This window comes from Patella vulgata, chromosome 7 (assembly GCF_932274485.2).
Source record: "Patella vulgata chromosome 7, xgPatVulg1.2, whole genome shotgun sequence".
NCBI classification, from domain to species: domain Eukaryota; kingdom Metazoa; phylum Mollusca; class Gastropoda; family Patellidae; genus Patella; species Patella vulgata.
Window position 1 is genome coordinate 48,819,401 of NC_065885.2, and position 23,705 is coordinate 48,843,105.

Sequence of the window (23,705 nt, forward strand, 5' to 3'; positions counted from 1 at the left end):
AAAACAGTGTAACTTACTTGTACTAACTGACCATCATTTGTAAATAACAGTATTACTTACTTGTAGGAATTGACCATTATCAACAGATAACAGTATATGTAAATAATTATTAAATGTTGATGTTATTATTGATGTTATTAAACTTCTTTTTAACCTCTTTTTAAGGTTCTGATCATCATTTTGAAACTCAGAACTTTTACTTCGGATAGCTATACCATAAACGTTATCACAAATCTACAATATATATATATATATATATATACCAGTATGAATTATTTTAATAAAGTAAACTATTAAACTAAGCAAAACCATGTACTGTGGCATTGGGTGGGGTGGGAGGGAATAACTTCCGGACATGGTTACTGGTTTTCAGCATGGTTTTATATTATAACAATTTTCCGGTATTCGCTCCCCCTACTAAACTGTCATTGTGGCTGAGTATAGATATGCTTGCCTATGTCTCTATCAGCCAGTATAAATAGAAGATTTCTTTAACAAGAGTTCCTAAACAGCATGTCCTTGCCAAAGAAGAGACAAGAACATCTTTCGAAACTAGGGAACAAAATTAATCTAGCGGTACACTACATATTATTCTTGGATGAAAACTTCACTCCCTTTTTATGCGACAATATTGTGTATACAAGAATAACAGATAGCCACACAATTTTGCAAAGTCTGGAAATACGCCCGCACAGCAGCTATATCTTGACCGCAGCTTATTTTGAAAGGATAATCTCTTGCATGTTTACAAGCTTTTTCGCACATATAAACAGATGATAGCGGAATGCTGAATTTCAATAAGGTTTGTCCTTTCATGACCCAAATGCTGAATTTCAATAAGGTTTGTCCTTTCATGACCCAAATGCATCACATCAAATTTGAACAAGAGCATCGCTAACGCAGCAATATACGTCCACATTCCTGTTTTGTTTGATATGGTCCAGTTTGCATTGAGGGTCTGTGAAATAAAACTGGGTTGTAGGACTGCTATCAGTTTAACACTTCGTTCACATTAACAGAACACAATTTTTATTTTAAAACAATCGATGTCTTTATTCTAAAAGCATGACGTTTCGAATAGGTATGCAAAGTTTCAAAAGGATCTGTTAAGAATTGCGGTCTGTAGGCAAAACACAGGACACACAAACGTTAGGCGTGGCTCTGTCCCAAGGGGTCGAGCATGCACCAAAAATAATAATAGAGGTCGGCCTTAGGATTAAGGAATAAGTATAAAAAGTAGCCTTAGGCTATAAGGAATAAGTATAAAAAAGTTTTCAAGATGATCGATTAAGAAATGCGGTCTGCAAGTGACACACAGACATAAAAAAAGAAAATGGGCGTAGCTCTGCCCCTGGGTGTTGGGTATTCACCACTAATAATAGGGATGTTCCTTAGGATAGAAGGAATATGTATGCTAGGTTTCAAGGTGATACGATAAGAAATGCGATCTGTAGATGACAAACAAATAAATAAATATAAGGGATGGGCGTGGCTCTGCCCCTGGCGGTCGGGCATGCACCAAAAACAATAGGGATCATCGTTAGGGTATAAGCAATTCATATGAAATTTTTTCAAGACGATTGATTAAGAATTGTGGCCTGTAGGTGACACACAGACATAAAAAGAAAAGAAAATGGGCGTGGCTCTGCCCCTGGGGGTAAAAAAACAATAGGGATGATCGTTAGGGTATAAGCAATTCATATGAAAAAATTTCAAGACGATTGATTAAGAATTGTGGCCTGTAGGCGACACACAGACATAAAAAAGAAAATGGGCGTGGCTTTGCCCCTGGGGGTTGGGCATGCACCCAAAACGATAGGGATGTTCCTTAGGGTACAAAGAATAAGTATGCAAAGTTTCAAGATTATTAGTTAAGAAATGTGGCCTGTAGACGACAAACAAACAAATACTAGAAATGGGCGTGGCTCTGCCCCGGGGGGTCGGGCATGCACCAAAAACAATAGGGATCTTCCTTGGGGTATAAGGAATAAGTATACCAAGTTTGAAGAAAATCCATGAAGAATTGCGCCCTGTAGGCGAACCACAGACACACACACACACACACACACACACACACATACATACATACACACACACACACACACAGACAGGGGCGACGGCATAATACGTTCACATTATGAATGTGGACGTATAAAAACATCCGTCAAAAACTCTAACCTCAATCATAAATGACAGACGAATTGACGGGGCGAAGACCATAGAGTATACACTCAAAGTACATGTTGGAGTATAAAAACTTGAAATCATGCAGAAATGGCAAAACAGCTGATTAACAAGCCAACAGTGAGGCTGATGTCCCCCTGCCGAAATCCCAAAATAAATAGATGACACTTATTAATTAATTGCAAAATTATTTTTTTAAAAAGTATCAAGCAATCAAACTGAATATCAACTATACACTAAGTTTCATCACTCTCTATCAGATAGAATCAAAGTTATCTTGTCCCAAAGTCAAAGCATCAACCAAAGAAATTGTTTAACTCTGCTTAGCTTTAGCTCGAAATGTTAATCATTGAACTCTACATCAAGTTTAAACATTCAATCGCTCCTTATGTCAAATCTAGTTTAAAATATTTGATTATTTCGAGATCAAAACATAGCACACTTTAAAACTCTGAGTGAAGGGGTAATCATTAATCATTTTCTGAACAGACTGCCCCTTTAAAATGTAAGTAATCTTATCGTTGAAATCAATCAGCTGCTTGATCTCATGAACTTCTAACACTTCGCATAAAGTTCAAGTTGATCGAGTGTAACTTCAGTCTCTAGAACACACACAAATTTTTCAAATTGATCAAGGGTCATAACTCCCAAATTGCTGAAAATTAACAGACTTCGTTGTTTCATGAACATAATCAAGGGCAATAACTGTGACAGTGTTACTTATTGCAAATTGTTGAAATCAATAGGATTATTCATTCCGTGAACATAATCAAGGGCAATAACTCTGTTTGTAATTATAGGAAATTGTTGATAATTAATAGACTTCTTTGTCTCCGGAACATAAACACTGTGTACAAATCTAAAATCAATTAAATGATAACATCAGCCTCCAGAGTATCTACAAGCAATATTGGATGACTGACGGACAGATGGTCTGACAGGGTTGGCAAGAACAACATTTCAATGTGGGCACATAAAAAACACAATTTGGGTAAGTAATTAAAGCTGAGAGTATTAAGTAGATGTGAGAATCTTCAGTAATAGATACATCTTGGAAATCCTACAACAATGTTGAATGATGTACAAGTCAGTAATTCATATCAAATCTCAATACCCTCTTCTTCCACGACCATATCTATAAATGCTTACCTTATCTCCTGATGAATTTTTACACTGTTCAAACGGTCCAAACATCCACTCTGGAACAGATGCGATCTCTTCATTACAATTAGTCTTAATAAAATTAAATTCTTTATCAATATGTTGCAATCTAAATGAACAAACCCTTGTACCAGACCATGGATCAGGTTTATCTGATGTGTCATTGGATGCTTTACTGAACGCAATAATCAGTGCTGATTCCTTAACATTTTTGTTAGTAAAATGTCCAACTGCGGCTGAAGTTGCAATGGTATATTCTTTTCCACAATTCATAGGAATTTCTAAAAATGGATACACAGATTTAGTACCATTATTCAAACAAATCCGAAATATGGTGGTCTCAAAACCTTCAAATTTTGTCGCACTTTTCATTTTAACAGTTAAAAAATAAATAAACTTGTCACTTTTGAAAACTTTGATGAACCTTACTATCAGTTCTTTACGATATTTTGAAAAAACATTTAATCCATGGTGACCAATATACTTGATTCTGTTTTCATTATCCACAAACTTTCTGAATGTTATCATATTATTTGGACTGGGTTGGGAAATAGCAACTATAAATTCTTCTGTTTCTTCTGCTAAAAACAACACTAACACAGGACCTTTTCCACCAAAAGAACTTTCATTATTTTTTCCTTGTGATATCCACTGCCATGTTGAAATATTGTTTAAATCATGGTAGGAACACAAACCATCACAAACAGAACCACACACTAAAAGTTTCCGAGCAACATGATTTATCTCTAAAATATGTATTTGGTTATCACTGCCAGTAGAATTTCTTTCTAGTTTTGAAGTACACGGAAATGAGGAGGGATAAGGGCCAATCTGTAGTGAATTTTTGATCGTTAAGTTTGAAGAGAAGTGAAATAAATAATTAACACCTGAAACATAAACATCACCTGTATTACGATCAACAGTCACCTGGTTTGGGTTCACATAATCCTGGAATTTATATTCTTCTCCTCTACTAGAGTATATGACAAGAAGAATTAAAAGTATGTTAATCATGGTATCTGTACAATATCAACTTTTCATATTTCAAATATTCTTTCTTCGAACTTTCTCCTGAAAAGGACAAATTATTATATGATAATTATAGCTACATAATAATCGAGTTCATTAATAAAATCATAAAATAAGATACAGTCATGGCTAGATTCATTTCTAGTTGTGTGAATATTGGCCAAATTCACCATATTGTATGAATACTGCAAAAACACACATTTTTGATCTGAAACACGAATTTGGAACTTTTCTTTTCCACATATTTTATTGTAAAACATGTGGCGTAAATAGCCAAATATGAATAAGAAAACTATTCACATTTTCATAATGGATAATGATTGGTTTCAACCGTTTAACAATTTACAACCGTTTATTGAGACATCTTTAATCACTGTCATTATAGTATAATTTAATTTGTAACAAATTTAACAATAAACAATGGCTTAACAAATTAATGGTGTAATACTTTCAAATAAATGCATCAGATCAAAAATATTACAGATGAAAAGAAACACATATTATATTAATAAATTATCTACACTGCATTGAATAAATACCTTACAAATATTACTGTTTCTATAGGTCTATACTACGGAAGCGTAATACGGGCCACATATTTTTTTTTATTATTCTATTTTCAATTTTTCAAGATACTAACTTGAATTTTCAAGATACTAACTTGAATTTTCAAGATACTAACTTGAATTTTCAAGATAGTTACTAACTTGAATTTTCAAGTTACTAACTTGAATTTTCAAGATACTAACTTGAATTTTCAAGTAACTGGTTCAAAAAAGGCCTTATTCTCAGTTCTAAATGTATTAGTGTTCTGCCTTTAGTTTAAATCATCTCATTAAATTCTATTTTACGAGTCTAACAGTTTTGAGAGTTACTAACTTGAATTTTCAAGATACTAACTTGAATTTTCAAGATACTAACTTGAATTTTCAAGATACTAACTTGAATTTTCAAGATACTAACTTGTTACTAGTTAGGCCTACTTTTATCCGTTACATATCTGTTACATTTCTGGTTGCCTATATTTGTGTCAAGGCTGCTGTGTGGGCGTATTATCTTTCTTGTATGTCCTTTTATTACCCGGAATTTTCAAGTTATTGACTTACAGGCTTTAAAATTTAGAAAAGAATAAATTAATGGCCCTATTACGCTTCCGTAGAATTAACAGAGGGGGGGAAGAGTATTGCGTTTATACTAAGCTCTGATAAAAAAAACATGTCTCCTCTTCATAAACTGGCAGTATTGACCTAAATAAATGAATGAGTGAATGTTGTTTATAGCACGTAGACACCGTAAATCATGTCAATCTACGTGTTATCGCCAATAATCTGCTTATGTTTTGGGAGTACCCCTAAGTGATCGGATAGGCTGTTCCCACACCTTGTCACTAAGATAGCAGAGAATGGGACTCGAACCCTCGACACCATTGATGGCAGACCAAGGCGTAGCCTATCGGCCACCCGACCCTCTCCCCAAGAGTCGCCTTCTAGGACACGCTAGGAATGAGGCGATGGACACATTCTGCTATCTAACTCTGTACTATTGACCTGTAAAATAATGCACTGTAAAAAATTTATATTTATTTTACATTGTTTCTTGAATTACCTCGCAACGTCCAGGGTTCTAAAGGGTGTGAGGGGATGGCAGAGATGTCCTAGGGGGCAGATGTTCCAGAGGATTAATGTCGGGGGGGGGGGGGGGAAACTCTGGGGGTAGATGTCCTTAGGGGGGGTAGATGTCCCGGGGGGGGGGGGGGGGGGGGCAGATGTCCGGGGGGGGCCAAATGTTCGGTGAGTAAAAGTCTGGTGGTAGATGTCCTAGGAGGGAAGATGTTTTCAGGAGGAAATGTCCTGGGGGTAAAAGTCCTAAAAGGGGGGGAGGGTATCCGGGGGGAGATGTCCGGCTGGGGAGATACCCAGGTGGGGTGGGTGGGGGGGATGTCGTGTATTACGTCAATAAAGACTATTTTTAGAACTGGGACGTTTGATTCGTCATTATGCACCACATTTAATTTTGTTTTTTGGACTTCAAAAAGGTTTTCTATAAGGCTCAAAACTGTTAAAATGAATGAATGAATGAATGAATGAATGGTGTTTTATGGCACATCGACATCGTAATAACCTGGTCAATTTGCGCCAATCTATGTGCTATCGGAGATGATTTGCCTAATGTGCGGGGAGTAAATTCGCTGCAGGGGGAAACCGGAGTACCCGGAGGAAACCTGCGTGATTGAATAGGCTACTCCCGCACCTTGTCATTGAGGTAGGCGAGAACAGGATTCAAACCTCGAACCCATTGATGACAGACCGACCACCCGACCACCCTCAAAACTGTTAGACTCGTAAAATAGAATTTAATGAGATGATTTAAACTAAAGGCAGAACACTAACACATTTAGAACTTAGAATAAGGCCTTTTTTGAACCAGTTACTTGAAAATTCAAGTTAGTATCTTGAAAATTCAAGTTAGTATCTTGAAAATTCAAGTTAGTATCTTGAAAATTCATGTTAGTATCTTGAAAATTCATGTTAGTATCTTGAAAATTCAAGTTAGTATCTTGAAAATTCAAGTTAGTAACTTGAAAATTCAAGTTAGTAACTTGAAAATTCAAGTTAGTAACTTGAAAAATTGAAAATAGAATAATAAAAAAAATATGTGGCCCTATTATGCTTCCGTACTATACAGTGTCTGATCCAGTCTATTTATAGCAGTTTTTTCTCTTCCCCCTTTTGCATGAAATTTTTTGTCGAATTTTTGGTCTAGAATCAAAAAAGATATCACTGCCTACAGATTCTTTGACTTGACATACAACAAAATCAAGTGAAATAGTGTCCTCAAGAAGATAACTCCACAAAAAAAACACAGACAGGCGTTTGTCAGCCCCACTAATATGACTACCATTTTGATAGACCTCTTAAGTTTTTAAATTTTCATCAACAGCTTTTTCCTTTATCATATTTACAAACTTTTCATAACTTCGACTGTAAAAGGAGATGAAAACTTCCTAATTTACGATAGAATTTCAATAGGGACTTTTGTGCACAACTTAATATTTTGGAGAATAAAACTTCTTAATTTTGTGTTAAAATCCCTTAAAATCCTCTACCTTAGGGTCGGGCAACTAACTCAATATCTGTGATATATTTTCAAGCTGTATTATGCGGTGTCTGGATAAAACCAGGCTTTAATTTTATAAAAATTATGTGTAGGTGAAATTTACCTTTCGTTATCAAGTACAGCACATGGGTCATTCATTGTATAGACCTCTAAAGGAACGGGAATCAATTATCAGGTCATCCAACAAAAAAATTGACCCGAAATCTTAAAAGGGTTACGTGTTCGGATAAGCAGTTTTGACGTTCACGCCCAAACGACTTAATATTTTGAGCTGAAACTTTGAGACAAGGTAATTACACCATTCCTTTATATTTTGGCGCTGAAATAACATATGTACTCAGATTTTTATTTTTGAGACTCTGTTCAATTCGGGATAGTCCCTTTAATGATTCAATCAAGTTTTTAAAAATTTATAAGATAACTTTGTCCTTTATCGATGTTCACAAGCTTAAAAGTCAACAAAGGCAGTAACTTGTCAGGTCTCTATATGCCCACCAGAGGTAAAGTCATCTGTGCTAAATCTAAAATCATTGTCAACAATTCTCACAGAGCAAATTTTAAAAAAAATCTACTATGTAAAATGCATTTGAAATTTATGATCCCATTATTTTGAAATTTAGCATGATTCTAAATCCCATAAGTTTTAATAAAGTTAGGATTCACCATCACAAGATTTCACAGTCAACTTGGCAAAAATTTGATGAGATTTATAGGTCTTTCCTCTAAATTCAGATACCAATAACAACCAATCATTTCCTTGCCTACGATCTATCTTGATATCTTGATTGTACTTTGGCATGACAAAAGTGTATAGAGATGAAACTCACATGATAAAAAGACTATTCCAAACATACATTTATTTTCTGACTAGGCTTTTCTGAACATACATTTTTGTTTAAAAAGAGTTGTTTGTTCCACATCAAGCACACTGATTAAACAGTAGTTACGAACTGAAATTCGAGAGTGATTATCATTCACTGCCTGATAAGAAAGTTAACAAGCCAACAGTGAGACTGATGTCCCCCGCCGAAATCCCAAAATAAATAGCTAGATGACACATATTAATTAATCGCACATTTATTTTTTTCAAAAGTATCGGCCAATCAAACTGTACACTAAGTTTCATCCCTCTCTACCAGATAGAATCAAGATTATCTTCTCTCAAAGCATCGACCAATGAAATTATATATAAATTAGTTCTGCTTAGCTTTAGCTCGAAATGTAAATCATTGAACTCATTTAAGACATAATGAACATCTACATCAAGTTTAACCATTCTACTTCAATTAAAAGCAGAGTTGTTATGTTCCAAAGTCTTGACCAATCTAATTGTGTATCGCTCTGCTTACCCTGAGCAGAAAAAGATCATTATCGAACTTAGTCAAGGTATTGATGTACTGAAACTATAAACCTAATTAGAACTAAAGTTATTGTGTCCCAAAGCATCAACCTATCAAATTGCTTATCTCTGCTTAACCTAAGCAGAAAATGCTCATTTTCGAACTCCAGCAAGGCATTGGCCTAATAAACACCTACACCAAGTTTGAACATTCTAGCTCAATTAGAAAGACAGTTATTGTGTCCCAAAATGTGTGACGGACGGAGGGACGGACAGACAGACGGCAAACCCATTTTAATAGTCCCCTACTTTCTTCAAAAGGCTGGGGAACAAAAAAAGAAATTGGCCTGTGCATAATGGCATTTATACATGTACATAATAGTGATGGCGTTTATGACTCATGTGCCTTGTACAGGACACTGGAGCACTTGTGGTCATTTTCATGAACTCTGTACCCTTTTTATGTACCCAAGAGCCATACATGTATCAAGTTCACTTCTCAATAAATTTAGACAATCCAACCTGTTTTGTAGATCACACCTTTCAAATTTCTGGCTTTAAGCCTATAATAACATGTTGTGGATATCAGTGATAATTACACAATTCTATGTTGTACAACAGTGAATTATGAAACAGACTCTTTATATGGAAAGGTTAAACTCCACTAATAGTCTAGAAATATTACCATGCCATTTGCAAATATATTTTGTGTTCTAGTGAATTGTAAGATAGAAGATCTAATGATAAACTAATAATTATTGGAGAATAGCAGTGACCAAAGACCAGTATGAGGCCATAGGATACAAACGAAGTACATGTATGCAGGGGTGAGGCTATGGATGCAGCATCTCACCTACATGTACATATTGCATAGGTGTTATGCTGCACCTTATGCCAGGTAACACACGCCTGTTAGAAATAAATGGATCATAAATAAGTTCATTTCCTTAGAAAATCTGACCTTTTTTTTCAGAACATTAATACGAATTTGGTTGAAATCACTGAAGAAGTTGAAAACATACATTTTAAACCTGGATGAGAGAAATGACTTATTATTACTAGTTCAGTAAATTATGTATTTAATATGTATAAAATCGACTACAGTAATTTGTTTCTAACTGGTATTACGGATGAACAGGTTTCAAATTTTTAACAACTACAAAACCGTGCTGCTTACATTGTCACAAAAAATAAATGAAGATCACACATCACCCCAGTCTTAAACAAATTACATTGGCTCCGTGTTCGAGAAAGGATTAACTTAAAAATCGTATCGTTAACCTATCGACCGATAAGCAAATCCACTCCAGGCCACCTTCAAAATCTTGTATCACTAGATCAGCATAAAGGCTCATTATTGGATGTACCTACCTATAATTTGAGATCATCTGGATCCACAATTTTTCGATACAGTGCATCAATTGTGTGGAATACACTTCTAGAAAATATCAGACAATGTGGTTCTGTGTCAGATTTTAAATCCACTGTGAAAACTTGGTGATTTAGTAACTATCATTAACATTCCAAAGTGAGAACATTTTCTAGTGTCTATATATAGTGGATTGAATAGTTGCGAGATACAAATATGATAATATCATTATTATTATCTGTTTTTCTATACATATAATTCAGAAAATATTACTTTGAATTTAGGTAAACTATATATAAGTATATTAAAATTATCAAATATATAAGTTTATTAGTTCCTACTTTAAATATTGACATCAACCTATATTTACATCCTGTCATTGTAGTTCTTCCTGATATAGTTAAAATAATATCACGTATCATGATAAAATAGAGGAAGGGCAGAAATCAATTCTATGAGTAAACTAAATTTCTTGCAAAATAAAAATTAGGATAACTTGTTAAATTTTATAAATGAATAAAATACAATAATTTTAGATAAATGAGTGTTTAAGTCTTTCATAACACCCACTGTTCTGACCTAATAAACAGTGCCTCTCACCCTAACATACATTATGCAAGAGCTAAATCTGTCTATTGCAGGTCTTTGTTTAATTAGGCCTGAAATGTTATCTAAATTATTAACTAGACATTAATTAACTTATCCAGACCATAATCAACTCTCCATGTCATCACTAGCCTTCGATATTTACTGGATTTGAATCCGATCTCATTGATGATTAAATCCAACTTTAGAAATGCTGATGATCGAGGCTAGGCCTAAAATTCAAAAGCTTATATCTCGGTTCAGAGTGGATCAATTTGACTGAAATTTTCTGCAAATTCTCTTTACATTATCTAGTTTTTAACTACTATAGTGAGAACAGCCAGCTCTTTATCTAATTTCCCATAATGTATATTTAAGTAGAATAGTACACGGTATAGACCACTGCTTGGAAATTTTGGTAATCAGAAGAGTCTAGGGTTATTTTGAATCATTTACAATTATGTTATGGGTGAGAGTGATGAAATGAAATGAAATGGGGTTTAACGTCCTACTGTTCTGTTCCGACTGGGCTAATGAGGATGGGCATACACAATGCAGCGTGCTATAAGGGAAATCTTGCCTGGACAGTGGCGTTACAGCCTACTCTCATATCAAATTCCATCTGCCAAGGGATCTTTTACATTTTCTCCAATGTGTACATGGCACCTCATTTTTTTCATCCCATCCAAATGACTAGACAGCTGTCCTTGTCAGGCCCTCCATTCTGCACCAATGACAACAGGAAACCATGCTGGAAAATCTCGACGAACTTTCCCGATCAACATCGTGAGCAAACCCACATCCTCCAGGCTAGAGAGCCAGCGTCTGACTCACTTAGCCACCGTGGCTCCCTGGTGAGAGTTATAATGCCTCATTAAATCTAAGAATATTCTGCATGTCAGTTCTTTATATTTTTGTGACAGGGCATTTCTGACGGGAATGCTAGCCGCAATCCCAGGCATGGAATCCACACACCTCTACTAAGTGAGCCAAAGAGCATTCCCCTCAACCAGTTCAGTATATTTAACCTCAAAACAGCACAAGATAGAAAAATCTCACAGCACACCACATTTTTACATCCCTGGTACATAATGCTCATAGCTAAAGAGAAATGTGGCAAGAACAGTGTGAATTGTAGCAGTACAAAAGACATTATTAACATTGTTGTTCAGTACAATAATAATGCTCATGCCAACAATGAAGGAAATATTCTGCATCACCTGTCAAAATACATGAATATCAAGATGTAATAAAAATCTATTCAAAGAAATACAAAGTATATTATGCTGCCCTGGTAGACAACTAGTGTAACCACACCAATCGAGTTTAAAAAAAACTTTATTTAAAACTTGTTATGATGACATCTATCAAGGTTCGTGGTACACGTAACATTCATTGATACATTGATGTAATGGTAAATTACTGCAAATACAAAATATAAAGGAATAAGTAGGAGCTACATTAACAAACTTGTGTTAAAAAACAGATGCATTCTTGACTAGTTAAACTGATATCGTTTCAGATAAATGTTATTAAATGTTCGTAAATGTCTCTTGTAAGTTTCACTTGTTGATATTAAAGATAAACAAGTCGATTTAAAGTTCACTATTTTTAGACCGGAAGTTCATCTGTAATAAACACAAGTCAATAGAAAATGCTTTAATTTTAGTATAAACTTCTCTATAATGTGCCAAACGAATTTACATCCGGTATTTGTATTGTTATTTACACTTACATCGTGAGTCTGCTCAGTTTAGAAAGCTTTTAAATTCGTAATCACAATTTGTGGAGCACAAAATGTCCCGTGGGTTCCGCGTGGTCAATAACAATGGGTTCGAACAAAGGGAGACAACTAGCATCGACAGATTTTACACGTCTAAACTAACACGAGGTATCAACCACAGTGTAGGGGGAGTAACTCGCGCTACTCTGCCATCACACTCCCCGTCTGGTATGAATTTTATACCACTAATACTATAATATTATCAATATATTTCACTCGATCAGCAAAACCATTTCATTAATAGGATGTAAATATGTTGCACGTTTTCCATCCTTTATGATCCGAACATTTACTTTACGGACATTCTGATCCTCACTTTTGAAAGTTTCAACAATAATACAAACTGGCCAGTTATTTTGAGGTACACTTTTGTCTCTTAGTAAGACAACATCGCCAACCTTTAGATTATGTCGTTCTGAACTCCATTTGCGACGCGATTGAAGACTTTGAATGTAACCTTCTCTCCACTGTTTCCAGAAAAGGTCAGCGAGCACTTGTGCATGTTTCCAGACACTAACATATATGTCTTTGATATCCAGGGACTCTGCAATTACAGGGAGACCATCCACCTTCCCAGTAAGCAAACAAGAAGGTGTAAGAACCAACGGCGAATCAGGGTCAGATGCTAACGCAATCGGCCTGTTGTTCATTATTGAATATACTTCTGCTAAAAATGTTATTAATGTTTCATGTGTCAATGTTTTGCTGTTAGCATTTAGCAGAATCGAGTTCAAAATCCTCATCGACATACCAATCATGTGTTCCCACACTCCCCCCATGTGAGAGGAGTGTGGAGCATAAAATATCCAGGTAGCAGATGAATCGTAAAGAAATTTTGACACACAACTGTCTTCTACATTAATAGTGTTCATGTGCATGTCATCGGTTGCGCCAACGAAAATCGTATCTCTATCCGATCGGAATAGTTTTACTGGTCCTCTTAATGACATAAAACGATGTAATTACTTAGTTACAAGTAGGCCTAAATGTATATCTCAACATTATATATAAAAACTTGAAAGTTGAAAGATATTAATGTTGACAAACAAATTAGCATATAACAAGTAATAAAATCAAACCTTAATATTTAAATCAAGCAAGTCAAGTCCTTCCTCATCCATCCTCTGACGTCATTCGAGTACTCATTTTTAAGTGGAATTTTTCTAGAACTTTTAAGTTCAACATTGTTCAAAATTATTTAACTTAAAGGGACTATCCCGATTTGAACAGAGTCTCAAAAATAAAAATCTGATTACGCATGAAATTTAAGTGCCAAAATATAGAGGAATGGTGTATTTACCTTGTCTCAAAATTTCAGCTTAAATATTGATTCGTTTGGACGTGAATGTCAAAATTGCTTATCCGGACCAGTAACCCTTTTAAGATTTCGGGTCAATTTTTTCGTTGGGTGACCTGATAATCGATCCCCATTCCTTTAGAGCTCTCTACAATGAATGACCGATGTGTTGTACTTGATAACGAAAGGTAAATTTCACCTACACATTATCTTTATAAAATAAAAGTCTGGTTTTATCCAGATACCGCATAATACAGCTTGGGACATCGGTCTCCATTTCCAGATAAAGACTGATAGGTTTAAGTTGTTTGAAAACGTATCACATATGTTGAGTTAGTTGCTTGGCCCTAAGGTAGACGATTTTAAGGGATATTAACACAAAATTAAGCAGTTTTATTCTCCAAAATATTATCGGGATTGGCCCTTTAATTTTGTATTTCATTAACAACTTACAACTAGGTGTCCCACATCAAAAGTCATTTGAACACAAATAATACAGACTAAAGATGGCTTAAAGGAGCCATCTAAGGTTAATTTAATGATAATTCTGTCTCACAGTCCTGCACGTGTACCTTAAGCCGTGTGATAAGCTTTGGAAAATAACAATGTTCAGTTGAATCTTACATTTTCACCAATTTCTAATTCTGTTGTTCAAAAGAATATTTTGTCTTTCCTGAAGTTTCTCTCTTTGTTGGTCTGATGTTTGGTTAGGTGAAATCTTCAAGTTGATCTGCTTTACTGGTAATATTCTACAGAATTGTCTGCCTGATAACAATTCATCGGGAGACAGTATGTCTTTAGATAAAGGCGTTGATCTGTAATTCAGCAAGGCTTGATTAGCATCTTGATAGGATTCTAGAGCTTTGGTGAGAAGTTTCTTAACTATATATACCAATACTTCTCTCGGCTTGACCATTACTGGCGAGATATCTCGAACTACTTGTATGATGTTGTAATTCTCACAGAAAGTTTGGTAGAGTTAACTGGTATACTGTGGACCATTATCAGACATAACTGTCTCTGAGATACCATACTCTGTGATGATAAACTTTGTGTGTGCAACTACACTATCTACTGACATAGAGTTTCTTAGAAACTTAGAGAAGTAGTCGACTATAATCAAGTAGTGCTTCTACTTGAAATCAAAAATACCTGTTTCAATCTTCTTGAATAAATACCAAGGTGTTTCATGTGGAAGTAGTGGCTCAGTCGATTGGAAAGGTTGATGAGTCTGACATGTTGAACATGATGATACCGTCTGTTTAATATGATTCCTGGCCAGACTACAGATTGACGTGCCCTAAGCCTAAGGATACATTTATCAATACCTAAATGACCTTGGTGAAGTATGGATAACAACTTGTCCCTTACTGATGACGGCATAACTAGTCGATCACATTTGTAGATTAAGCCATCTTCTACCGATAGATCTTCACAGATATTCCAGTATTCTAACATATCTAGTGGACATTCACCTCTGTCATCCGGCCATCCATCTATAATAGTTTTCTCAAGTGTTTGAAGAGTCTAATCTTCTTTAGTGAGTGTTCTGAGTTGATCTATCATTGTGGGAGATGTGTTCAATAAGCTGGTTATTTAATCCACGGTATATGAATTTCAGGCAAGCCGTCATCTTCATCTTTACTCTTACAGATTGTTTGATCTACACGACTAAGAGCATCCACAATGACGTTGAACTTTCCAAAGAGATATTCAACAGTTACATCATACTTTGTAGTTCTAAGTAAGAGTCTTTGAAGTCGTGGACTTACTATACCTCTGTTCAGCTTCTGAGTGACCTGATTTATAACAAATAGGCTTGTCTTCTAGAAGAAATGTTGCTCCAAGTCCTTGAGTGCTAGCGTCACATTGGATTACGTTGGGTTTTTTTTTTAGGATTGTAATATGCTATGGTTGATAAATCAGCTATTTCTTGATTGACAACTTTGAACAATGTTTGATGTTCTGGATACCATTTGAAAATAACATTCTTCTTGATGAGATTTAGGGGGTCACGGTGGCTAAGTGGTAAGATGCTGGCTCGCTAGTCTTGAGGTCAGGTGTACAATCCCTGCATTGGATGAGAAAGTTCATCCAGATTTTCTGTCGCGGTTCCCCCTTGTCAATGATGCAGGACGGAGGGTCTGACAAGGACAGTTGTCTAGTCATTCGGATGGGATAAAAAACCAAGGTCCTGTGCACGTAAAAGATCCCTTAACAGTTGGAATTGGGTGCTGATAAGTGTTGCTAACACAGGACTGCATCTGTTCAGATAATTGACCAAGGAATGATTGGAGATCTTCTTTACTAGTAAGAGAGTGCATGTTGATTATATCACTAACTTTGTTAGGATCTGGCTTCAGACCTTCTGTTGTCCGAATATGACCGAAAACCTTAGTCTCTTTGACCTTGAGTTGAACTGGATTAAATTACAATCATGTTCAGTCTCGGTCTTGCCGAACACGAAAATATCATCTGAAATATATCTTGACTTACGGTGAGACCGAAGGGAAGTCTTTCGAATTTGTAGCGGCCAAAGGGTGTTGAAAACGTAGTGAGCAGGGAGCTTTCTTCATCAAGCTTTAACATCCAGTATCCACCGCGAGCATAAAGAAGTGAAAAAATTTTGACATCTATGACCTCTTCGGGATGATATCATCAATCGTTCTAGTACAATAGTGTTCTCTCTAGATACACTTGTTAAGATCATGAGGATCTAGGCAGATATGTTAATCTTTACCATTGTCTTTTTCTACTATGACATAGGAATTAACCCATTTCGTTGGCTTCGAAACTTCAGAAATTACACCAATGTGCTCCATTCGTTGTAATTCACTCTTGAACTTATCTTGCAGATTAATGTTGACAGTGCATGGAGGATTTACCACTGGCTTTTCATCGTTTTTAAGATGAATATGATATGGTTCTCCTGGGAATAAACCAATACCAGTAAATGTTTCTTTATAATCTTCTAATAAAGAGTCTCTTGTGATTTTAGATCTGATCTTTTCCTTATTGCGTTTTGAAACAACTATGAAGACCTAGAATTGCAGGACCATTACCATTCGTAATGTTGAATATAACTGGATATGCTTTATTTTTGTGTTAAATATAGAGCATAGCTACCTAAGTTGTTAATTTTTGTTCCACCATATCTTGTAAGGAATGCTGTAGGAGGATCTAATTTGTGGTGTGATGGATATAACCGTCTATAGGTTGATAATGGAATGATATCTGTCTCAGCACCAGTGTCAAGTTGGAATATTACCGATTTATGATGTTGAAATCTTCTAGTAATTGATACAGAAAAGTTCTGTAAAACTTTAGAAGGTTTCTTCTGACCCTGATCATCGAGAGTGTTAATCCCTTTGGTTCTTCAGCACTTCCAACAGTGTGAATCTTACTTCAAGTTTGTGTAGATGATTTACAAACACTGGCGAAATGACCAAATTTTCTGCACTTTTGGCACTGTTTATTACTAGCTGGGCATTTCACTGTGGGATATGATGATGATGATGATTCACCACAATACTGGCATGGATGTGATGAAGAGTCTCGACTGTGTGATGATAATGGGTGATCATGAAATGATTTCAAACAGTTAACGAAAATATCAGATGACTGGCTTGTGTAGATGAGTGATGTTTGATACCAGTACCTTATTTCGCTGATAGCTAACCGACTGAATTTTGATGAAAACTATCTTTAACGAACAAACCTTTTCAATGAATGGTTGCAAATGTCCCTTTTAATGATTATCTCACTAATCCCAGTTCTGTCACCATGTTGTATTGTTTGTACAGGTTCAAAGGAACAAATGTGTTTCTAGAAAATAAGGTATGTTTTATTAGGCAGCCATGTTGCCACGGAAACTCCCCGTGCACAGTGATAGAATATAATATCAGCATGTGCTATAAATATTAACATAGGATATACCAAGGTATTGAGGTATTTACTGGAACCAAACAGATTTAAAGTGACTTTAGCCAATACTGTGACAATTATGTTGAAAGTAATTGACAGCTGATATATGTATATTGCATACAAATTCTGTTTTTTCTTGGAAAAGGTAACCCCTCGTGAAGGAATACAACATAGCCAATATCATAAACTCAGCGTGATGCTTTATCACTTATATAACCTCCGATTCATGAATTATCACACACCTTAGTATCATGTTTTATCACTCACATAACCTCAGAAGTTGATTCATGCTCAGATTCATGCTTTATATGCTTCCAGAATTGTGTTTTGTCTCTCTCATACCCACAGATTCATGTTTTATCTCTGTCATACCCTCAGGTCCCAGATTCATGTTTTATCTCTGTCATACCCTAAGATTAGTGCTTTATCCCTATCATAGCCTTGGCCTACATGAAGTAAAGTCAAATAACTGCTGTTATTTTCTATACAGTTATACCTAACCCCAACTGCTTGTTTGCTGCATGTGGTCGACAGATTCTGGTATCTAAACACAGTAACATTTAAATAATGGTTTTTGAGTCTTAGGGAATCAAATAAACAGGGGCATACATATGTTTTGGGGGGTGTTTAGCAAAAATGAGACCACCTGATGCACAAGCCCTCTTATACGAGTGACGCAACCACATGCCGAGCACCACAGGTGCGAGCTTTCTAGGGGGGTCTGATGTCATGCTACCTCTGAGAAAGTTTTGAATCTAGAGTCCTTGAAATGCCCTTCCTGGATTTTGCAGAATTTTTATAGTCAGAAAACACTTACAACATGGAGTACTACGCATGGGAATTCATTTTATTTATTAAGAATTTTGCAAGAATGTACAAATTATGTGAATCTGTGACAACTTATAAAAGTGATAATTACATCATTTACATGGACCTATATCTTTGATATATTGTTGTGGTGAATATATATCAATTAGCATTACTGAACATGTAACAGTTTTTACTGATTTGAGCTTTCAAAAACTAGGGGGTTGGATGGCCGAATGTTTAACACATGCGCGTTGTATCATAAGGCCTGTCATTGAGTCAACTGGCGTGGTTTGCGAATCCCCGGTCGACGTGACAAGGAGTAGGGTTGCCTGTCCAACCTCGTGGGTTTTCTCTGGGTCCACCGGTTTCCTCCCACTGCTAAAGACCCCTGCACAAGCGAATTATTGAAATAAAATTAAACCATATGTTAGTCCCGAAATGACCTAGTTTGTCTCGAGTGAACTTTAAACCCCATCTCTCTCTCTCTCTCTCTCTCTCTTTCTCTCTCTCTCTCTCTCTCATTTGAAAAACTGAAGTGTATTGTGATATCTACGAAGGCCCATTAGTGCCAAACCAAAAAAAATATTAATCCGTTTGAACGAGTTAGTATCAGGTGTGAACGAATTGGTATATGGTTTGAACGAATTAATTATCTCTTTTGAAAAAATTAATTATCTCGTTAGTATCTCGTTTAAACGAGTTAGTATCTGATTTAAATTAATTAGTATCTCATTTGAACAAATTAATTATCTCGTTTGAACGAATTAATCATCTTGTTTGAACGAATTAATCATCTCGTTTGAACGAATTAATTATCGCGTTTGAACGAATTAATCATCTTGTTTGAACGAATTAATCATCTCGTTTGAACGAATTAATCATCTCGTTTGAACGAATTAGTATCTCGTTTGAACAAATTAATTATCTCGTTTAAATGAGTTAGTATCTTGTTTAAACGAGTTAGTATCTTGTTTAAACGAGTTAGTATCTCGTTTGGGCGAATTAATTATCTCATTTGAACAAATTAATCATCTTGTTTGAACGAATTAAGATTTTCGATGTTACAGAAGCGTGGGAGGGACATGCAGAAATGGTGTTTTAAGTTTAGATAATGTTATTTAATACATAAGTTCTTAACTATTTCTAGCGTTACCGTCAGTAGAAGGAACTACATTTATGAGAATGAGAATTAGTATAGAATATGTTGAAAGTTATCCATGTTTTAAAAGCCGAATATGTTTAATGTTAGCGTGAATTAGCCACAACATCGTAGTGATGTCATTGTTTTAAGACATGTATATGCTTAAACAGGCATTATGCAATGAGCTAAATCTGCCTATTGCAGGTCTTTGTTTAGGCCTTAAATGTTATATAAACTATTCATTAGACATTTATTAACATATTCAAGAAGATTAGAATGGTTCGGCCATTTAATAATTTAATTGAAAAATGGTAAAGCAGGGCTAAACCTCGAACAACCAGTACGGTGGTTACATTCCGTGCACACATCTTGTCAAACCTTCAAAGGCTGATATCGTCGCTCAGAATAATTTAATGAAAATTTCAATATATTCTCTTTGCATTATCTATTTTTGAACTATTATAGCAAGAACGACCAGCTCTTTATCTAAATCTTACATAAAGTATCATTATTAATGTAGTTCTCTCTACTGACGCTAACGCTAGAATTAGTAAAGAACCTACGCGTATTAAATCATATTATCTTTATTTGAAACACAATTTCTGCATGTCCCTTCCATCCTTCTGTACAATCGAAATTTTAATTCGTTCAAACGAGATAATTTATTCATTCAAACAAGATACTAACTTGTTCAAACAAGATAATTAATTCGTTCAAACGAAATGAAATGTTGTTTAATGGCACGTCAGCTCCATCCGGGCTATATTGCGCCAAACATATGGTGAATTTAATGAGACAAATTAAAACAACAGGGATGAATTTATATATGTAAATAAAAACAAATATCACAGAAAATATAATTAAAAATAAATATATCAATTCCTTTACATATATAAATATTTAAAACGCAATATATGATAAATATATACAATTAAAATTTTGAATAAAAGTTTGTCTCTTTTAAAAATGCTAGCAATTTATCATAAAGCTCCAGCTGAGCAAACAAGATATTTATTCGTTAAATTGAGATAATTAAATTGTTCAAATGAGATACCAACTCATTCAAATGAGATAGTAACTCGGTCAAACGTGATAATTAATTCATTCAAACAAGATAATTAATTCGTTCAAACGAGATACTAACTTGTTCAAACGAGATAATTAATTTGTTCAAACGAGATACTAACTCGTTCAAACGAGATACTAACTCGTTCAAAGAAGATACTAACTCGTTCAAACGAGATAATTAATTTGTTCAAACGACATAATTAATTTGTTCAATCGAGATACCAATTCATTCAATCGAGAAACTAATCTGTACAAACGAGATACTAACTCGTTCAAACGGATTAATATTTTTGTTTGTTTGGTACTAATGGGCCTTCGTAAATATCTAATCAAACCAATGAAATGTATACATATATTAAGTATTTGGGATTTTTCCCTTCTATTTTGGCATTATTTGTTTAGCTCATTAATTCATTTAGTCGCTGATGCATAATTTTGAGATTGATCTTTTTTTTTCCTGACAAAAATATGCTACGATTTTAAATTAAAAATGACAATTTGGCATAAAGAATGGAATATTATCAAATATCTATATAACTTATTATGATGCATGTTGAAATAATGGTGGATTTGAGTGGGTTTAGGTAAATCGTACTACCCCAATAACATAACAAATATCCCAGACACTAGTATCAGTCCAGACAATAGGATATATAAATAGGCTATTATTAAAAGATTATTATGCATTTACTGTTAAAATCATGACAACCATAGACAATTCCATTAAAATAATGAAGCAGGCAGCATAAAAAAATAACAGAAAGTTAGACTATCTGGGATGCTAAGAAAGAAGTCTAGGTATGTCTATATAAACAGATTCATTATCTTGCGATTTTCGTTTTTAATTCGTATTAACTGATTGTTATTAGTTGTTACGGTCCACGATATACATCTTAAATATTCCTATAAAAATGTCTTTACATATTTATGGAAATGTGGTTACTAATTATTGACTTATAAAAGTTAAAAAAAAAACCCAACAATTTTTTGCATTAATCCACATTTCGGCATTGAAGTTCATAATATATATAGTCTGTTATAGCTTTAATCCGTAAAGCTTAATATCCCGACGGAGAAAGAAAGATGTGGTACTATGTATAAATACGTCAATAAACTATAGTAGATTACCTGTTTTATAATTGTCCAGGATATGTCTCCGTGGATGCCATGTAGAATTCCAGCAAGACTGAGAATCGCGGGAATACTGATTACTACAGGATCACATGACACATACCACGTGTTCTGATTTCATCAAAGTGCAATCCGTGCCAATCTTTCAATCATTCAATATAAACTAAATATCACAAACGTCAGGTAATCAAACCTTTTACTTTTTAGGTTGTTTTTGAAAGTAAAAATACTACTTGTGTTATGGTAACCTTTTCTCTGGTCAATCAAAGATAACCAAACTTATTTTCAGAAAGTAGACTAACCCATTAATGATTAACACACAGACCACCGAACATTATCGGTATGATGCCGCATAGTATACTGTTTCCTGCTTACTTGATATGCAGACAAATTAAAGTACGCATCGACCAAATAATACATCAAGGTCACTGTCTGGGTGTCGACCTGCCTTTTCTAGTGGCACATATATATACTATTCAAAAAAAGTAGGGGATATTTGATTTTGGGGGCATAATACTAAAATATGCAAATGACTACGAAAAAAAGTCACTATAGAACCTAACAGAAGAAACATTTCCAGTTACATGTGACGCCCAAACGCACCAATAGCTACCGCATGGAATGCAGGTGATGCTTGGGATCATCATGGGGGTCCAACCCAAGATTTGCACGACTCTGACTTTGAATGTTACAGTCATTGTGGCATTGAATTCCAGGGTGGAACCATCAGTTTAATTGTTTTAGTGACCAGAAAACAAATTTTGATATGCGTCGGCTCACCTAAAATGAAAGGTTACGTGCCCTTGGCATGCTACAGATCGGCACAACACAGGCGGTTGTGGCGCGGACGATGAATGTTTCTCAGTCTGTCATAAGCAGGCTATGGTCCAGATACCGTGATACACAATCTGTACAGGACAGACCACGCTCAGGTCGACCAAGGGCGACAACTCAAGCCCAGGATCGATTTATCCGTACCTTGGCCTTGAGAAATCGTGTCATCACAGCAAATCAGATCAGCGCTCGTTTTCAAACAGACACTGGTGTGAGAGTGAGTGGCCAGACGATTCGGAATCGACTGCATAGGGGTCACCTTCGCGCCCGACGTCCTCGCATGATCCCTTGTTTGAGAGATCATCACATTCAGGCAAGACGTCGTTGGTGTAAGGATCGTCAACACTGGGATAATCGACGCTGGAGCAATGTGATGTTTTCAGATGAGTCAAGGTTCACTGTTGATTTTTTGGACAGACGTAGGAGGGTGTGGCGTCGTCGAAACGAGCGCTTCCAAGACGTTAACGTCATCAGACATGATCGATTTGGGGGTGGTTCTGTTATGGTGTGGGGAGGCATCACTGTTGCTGGAAGAACGGCTTTACATGTTGTTGCAGGGCGTGTTACAGGCCAGTACTACCGGGACAACATCTTGGCAGTCCATGTTGTGCCGTTCGCACGACGTCATGGCCGCCGTTTCATCTTCCAGGATGACAACGCAAGATGTCACAGGGCCAGGATCGTTACAGGTTACCTTCAACAACAGAACATCACCACATTACCTTGGCCAGCACTGAGTCCCGACCTCTCCCCCATCGAGCATGTCTGGGACATGCTTGGACAGAGGTTACGTCAACGTCAACAACGTCCTGCCAATGTCCAAGAACTTGCTGCTGCGTTGCAACAGGAATGGGACAATCTGGACCAAAATGACCTTAGACGTCTCATTAGTAGTATGCCACGTCGGATCAATGCTTGTTTGGCAAACAGAGG

General features: G+C 35.7%; 1 protein-coding gene across 1 annotated transcript; it reads right to left on the minus strand.

Moving 5' to 3' along the window:
* Nucleotides 1-33: 33 nt before the first annotated feature.
* Nucleotides 34-22,052, minus strand: LOC130013575 (hepatocyte growth factor receptor-like). Its single transcript, XM_056102299.1, has 3 exons — nucleotides 21,936-22,052; nucleotides 3,334-4,416; nucleotides 34-234 (listed from the first exon to the last, which is right to left on the minus strand). The coding sequence occupies exons 2-3, from the start codon at nucleotides 4,357-4,359 to the stop codon at nucleotides 34-36; spliced, it is 1,227 nt and encodes a 408-aa protein (XP_055958274.1). The 5' UTR covers nucleotides 4,360-4,416; nucleotides 21,936-22,052.
* Between the last annotated feature and the right edge of the window lie 1,653 nt (nucleotides 22,053-23,705).